Source organism: Montipora foliosa, chromosome 2, assembly GCF_036669935.1.
Source record: "Montipora foliosa isolate CH-2021 chromosome 2, ASM3666993v2, whole genome shotgun sequence".
Lineage (NCBI taxonomy): Eukaryota > Metazoa > Cnidaria > Anthozoa > Scleractinia > Acroporidae > Montipora > Montipora foliosa.
Window position 1 is genome coordinate 65,060,288 of NC_090870.1, and position 5,000 is coordinate 65,065,287.

The following is a 5,000-nucleotide window of genomic DNA, read 5'->3' on the forward strand; positions in this document are numbered from 1 at the left end:
TGGTTTAAACGATTTCAGTTCGCTTACATCTTCTCTGACTTGTACAACTGTCGGCTGAACTGGCCACTGCTCACTAGTCTTAGACAGGAAGTCGGGTCCATGTAACCACAGGCTGCTTTCTTTCAACTCAGTAGACTTGATTCCTCTGGACGCTATATCAGCTGGATTGTCTGCTGTCGGACAGTACCTCCACTGCTCAGGGCGTGAATTCCTTCGAATTTCGGCCACTCGGTTCTCGACAAACTGCTTGTACTCCTTATCAGTGTTTGTGATCCACCACAGCGAAATCATGGAATCTGTCCAGTTAAAAATATCGTCAATTTTTACGTCGTCTAATGCTTGACTCACGCTGTTCAACAATCTGGTCGCAGTTAAGTTGGACAGCAACTCCAGACGAGGGATAGTTTGTTTAGCTAATGGTGCAACTCTTGTCTTCGAAGATACTATCTGACATTCCACCCTCGCCTCATACTCTACTCTCATGTAGACCACAGCTCCATAAGCCTTTTCCGATGCGTCAGCAAAACAGTGAAGTTGGACTGAATTGACCTTGTCTCCATTCAATCCCTTAGCATAACATCTCTTAAAGCTCACTCTTTCAGCCTCTCTCAAATCCGATAGAGTCGCCAGCCACTGGTGATTGAGTTCAGCATCGACCAACTCGTCCCAGTCTTTTCCAGCCTTGCAAAGTTTCTGAAACATCATCTTAAATGGAAGAATGACCGGAGCTATCAACCCCAAGGGGTCAAAAAACCTTGTAGCTGTACTGAGAATCAATCTTCTTGTTGCTGGTTGGGCATCTACATCTCCCAATGTCTTGTTCAGATCATAAATCAGTTCATCTTGGGTTGGGTTCCAAAGCATTCCCAAAACCTTTTGCTCCTTTTCTGTACTTTGCTTGAAAACTGATTTAGAGAAGCTTTCGTCTTCTTCTTCTACTCTAGGTCCATTGCTCATTTCAAAGTCATCACTGAAAGCTTCATCTTGTTCTAGTGATTTCAGCAGACTTTCTGAATTGCTACTCCACTTTCTCATATTGAAGCCTCCTGACTTAAGACAGAGCTTTATCTTCTTAGCCAATTTGAACACACTATCCACGTCACCATTTCCAGACACATAGTCATCAACATATAAAGACTTCAACAGCTCTCTTGCAAGTGCACTGTCCACTGGCAAACATGTGTTCAAATAGTGTCTGATTGTGGCATTTAGAATGAAAGGACTTGAGTTAACACCAAATACCACACGTGCAAAACGTAGTACCATGACTTCTGGACTTTCCTTATTCGGATCTTCCACCCATAAAAATCTCACAAAGTCCCTGTGTTCAGGATCAATCTCAATGTTCAAAAACGCCTTCTCGATGTCTGCAGTTAGGGCAACTTCATGGACTCTGAACCTCAGCAAAATGTCAAATAACAAGGGATTAAGAGAAGGTCCAATGTGCAGACAGTCATTTAAACTAGGCCCAAACACTTTAGATGAGGCATCGTATACAACTCTCACCTTAGTTGTATCTCTGTCAAGTCTCACTACTGTCCTGTGTGGAAGATAGTGGACATCTCCAGGCGGTGGCATTTGATCTTGTGGTACCATTTCAACCACACCACTGTGCAGTTGCTCTCTAATCACACCATCATACTGCTTCAGAATTTCTGGTTGGTTCTTGAGCTTCTTGATTGTTGTTGTCAGTCTACGCAATGCCACTGTATAATTGTCTGGTAACATGGGGTGATTATCCTTGAATGGTAACTTGACCTGGTATCTCTTTCCAGTAAATGTGATGTCATTTGAAAACTTGTCATAGACTGAAGTTTCATGTTCCTTCATGCCCAAAGTTTCTAAGTCCCAAAATTTCTGCAGATCATCCTTCATATCACTTATCTCTGTGGACTCTATCTTTAACACATGCGTGGAACTCAGATTCACAGTGTATGACCTTGTCAATGTTGAGCACATAGTTGGTCCTGATAAAACCCAACCTAAATTGGTTTCAAGGGCTACTGGTCCATAGGGATCTCCTTTAATGATGTTCCCAGTAAAGAACGACCAGTAATAATCTGCTCCTATCAGCACATCAACACTGACAGAATCACTTGTATCACATGCAAGTTGTAGACCCTGCAAGTAGGGGTAGCATTCCAACGTGGTTCGAGTCTGTTGATTGGACACTGGGCTGCAAATTACTGGTACAACATATGAGGTGATATACACATTCATTTCATCCAATGTTCTGACACACAATTGCACAACATCACATTCCTTCACAGAGGCTGAGTTATCTCCAAATGTTTTGATCAAAAGTGTCTCCTTACCAATGGTTGGTAGGTTCAATTGTTCACATGCCTTACTGGTTATGTATGATCTCTGGCTACAGGAATCAAATATCACATGGGCATTCAATCCAAGTTGTCGGTTATCTGGTCTGCAAACAAAGGCTTGGGCTACCTGTAACAACACAGAGTTGGCATTGTTGCTAACGTGCATTGCTGAAGTTCCAGCTTCTCTGCTCCTATCTTGAGATGATCCAGATCCATGTGGTGTTTCCTCGTCACGAACTACATTCCTGGATGATGGAATGTTCCTTATTCTTTCACAAATGGTTACATGGTGTCTACCTTCACAGTTAAAGCATTTTGCCTTTGACGGACAATTTGTGGAGATATGGCCACCCTTCAGGCACACAAAACACTTGCCATTTCGTCTTAGTATTGTTCTCCTAGCTTTCGGTTCAGTGATGGTCATGCAGTTAATGGATTTGTGATTCTTCTTGCAAAAAACACATTGTTGAGTAAATTCCTCACTGCCTGTATAAAGGGCAGAAGCAGAATGGGGTTGTTTGCTTCTTGCTCTGTACTGTTCAAACCTGGGTGTATTGGCATTTGCACCACTTGTTTTCATTGCAGTACATCTTTCCCTGGCTTCCAACTCAGTTTTCAGTGCACTCAACAAGGCATCAAGATTCCATGATTCCTCACTGCCAAACTTACGGCTTACAACCAATCGTAATTCTGAGGGGATTTTTCCCATCACGACTGGGACCAATAAATTCCCAAAGGACTGTGATTCAACTCCTAACGCATTCAAACCTCGAATGTTGATTTCAATCTTGTCAAACAATTCACGTAATCTCTTTGTTTCATGCACTGAATTGACAGATGGAAGTTTCAATAAGGCATCCATATAATTTGATATCAGTAACTGCGGTTTACAAAATCGGTCCTCAAGAATGTCAATGGCTACTTTATAATTGTCTGCGGTCAGAGGCAGTCCAGCAATTGCGGATTCAGCATTGCTTGTTACACAACTCTTCAGATAGGTGAATTTTTCAATGGCCGAGATGCCAGTATTTCCATCGACAGCAGATTGAAATGTGTCCCAGAAACCCTGCCATTCTTGATAATTTCCCGAAAATGATTTGAGTGCGAGTTTAGGTAGTTTCACTTTTGCGCTTTCGGTATTTCTGGTACTACTATTTTCCTGATTTGTCACATGGGCCTGTGTGTGTTCGCCATGTTTCCCTTTCTCCAAACTCAAATCGATTTTCGCTAAAATACTGTAAACGTGCTCACAAAACTCATCAGAATCTTCTATTTCTTTCTCCAGTTCCTTTGGTTTGGTGAGCTCTAATATTGTTTCATCCAGCTTTTTGGTCGTTTCCAATTTTTCGGTCAACAAGGCTTTCAGAGCCGTTAACTTTTCCCTGAACGACGTTAAATCTTCCACGTGTTCTGTCAAAATTTTCTCCACATTCCCCACTGTTTTGTACACAAAGGTCCTGTGTGCATCTCGTATTTTCCTGTTCTTGTCGATATTCATGACGCTTTATGTCCATAAACACCTTTTTTGAGTAGACTTCGCCTTTTTCCAATTCAAAAAATCCTTCGATGACGGCAACAGCTTTGTTGTTCTACTCCTTCTTGTATTTCCTCCGACTCGAAAGGACCATGTAATGTATCTTTATGGTATATTTAATTCATTTCCTGGTGAATAATCTCTTTACAATTTTCCATACGAATTACCACTTCACTCGACGGTTTCAGGCCTTAAGCACGGTTGAAATCTAAAACTCAATACTCAACTTGACACTCGAAGCGATCCGACGATCGATCAAAACTCAAACTAGTCCTTTGTTTACACGTGACTTTCTTCCCGCCACACGTAATGTATGCTTATTTATGTCAAATCTATTTTTAACAGATTTACTTCTAAGTAATTTCTACCTGGTATGGATTAAAAAATCAGAAAACCTCGCAGCTGTGATTTTACAATTTGATGGCGTCATGTGAAAACACTCTATTGATAACCTTAAATGCTTGGCACAATGACCGATTGAACACACTGGTTTGATTCACAAAATGCTTGACACAATGGCTAATTGAACACTAGTTCGATTCACAAAATATTTTGGAACGACTGAACAAACTGGTTCGCAAGAATATTGAGTATTCGTTCTATGCAATATTAAATGTTCACAGTGAAACACACAACTAGAAATAACTTAGAAAATCCTCCTTACCTTTAAAGCTTGCCGTTCTCAGAGACAAATCATCTGTCCACTTTATCAAACACTTTCAGATGTGAGATTCAATCATCACGGACGGAAAGGAATTGCTATAGCGTATATTGTGAGCACAGAGTGGTCTAGGGCGCGCTCAGAGAAGAAGAGAAAAGAGTGGGATTTCTTATCGACGTACGGGACTTTGGAAATACTGAAAGGAATAAAATTGGACACCCCGACCGGGGCTTAATTTAGTGTGACTTCAAAGAAGATACCTAAATTTAGCAAACCGTCACGTGATCGGAGTTGCTTCGATGGCCCAGTGGGAACTTACTCGCTCCCGGGGCGCGTGGCCCGTGTTCTAGGCGCGATGGTTCCTGTTGTATCCTACGGGATTCTTATCGAGCGGCTAATCTACTATCCCTGGGGTATGCACATTTGTGACTACGATGAAAAAAAAAAAAACTGGATTATTGACGTGGTCGGCCTGTGGCATCCC

General features: G+C 41.7%; 2 protein-coding genes across 7 annotated transcripts in view; one reads left to right on the plus strand and one right to left on the minus strand.

The window, feature by feature from the left end:
* The window catches only part of LOC137991930 (uncharacterized), a 4,608-nt gene extending 1,578 nt beyond the window's left edge, over window positions 1-3,030 (minus strand). Inside the window, exon 1 of the mRNA XM_068836954.1 lies at window positions 1-3,030. This exon is cut by the window's left edge and continues 1,578 nt beyond it. Within this exon, the coding sequence (XP_068693055.1) occupies window positions 1-3,030 (3,030 nt within the window).
* The window catches only part of LOC137985904 (TNF receptor-associated factor 2-like), a 70,896-nt gene that overhangs the window by 44,811 nt on the left and 21,085 nt on the right, over window positions 1-5,000 (plus strand). The window lies entirely within an intron of this gene.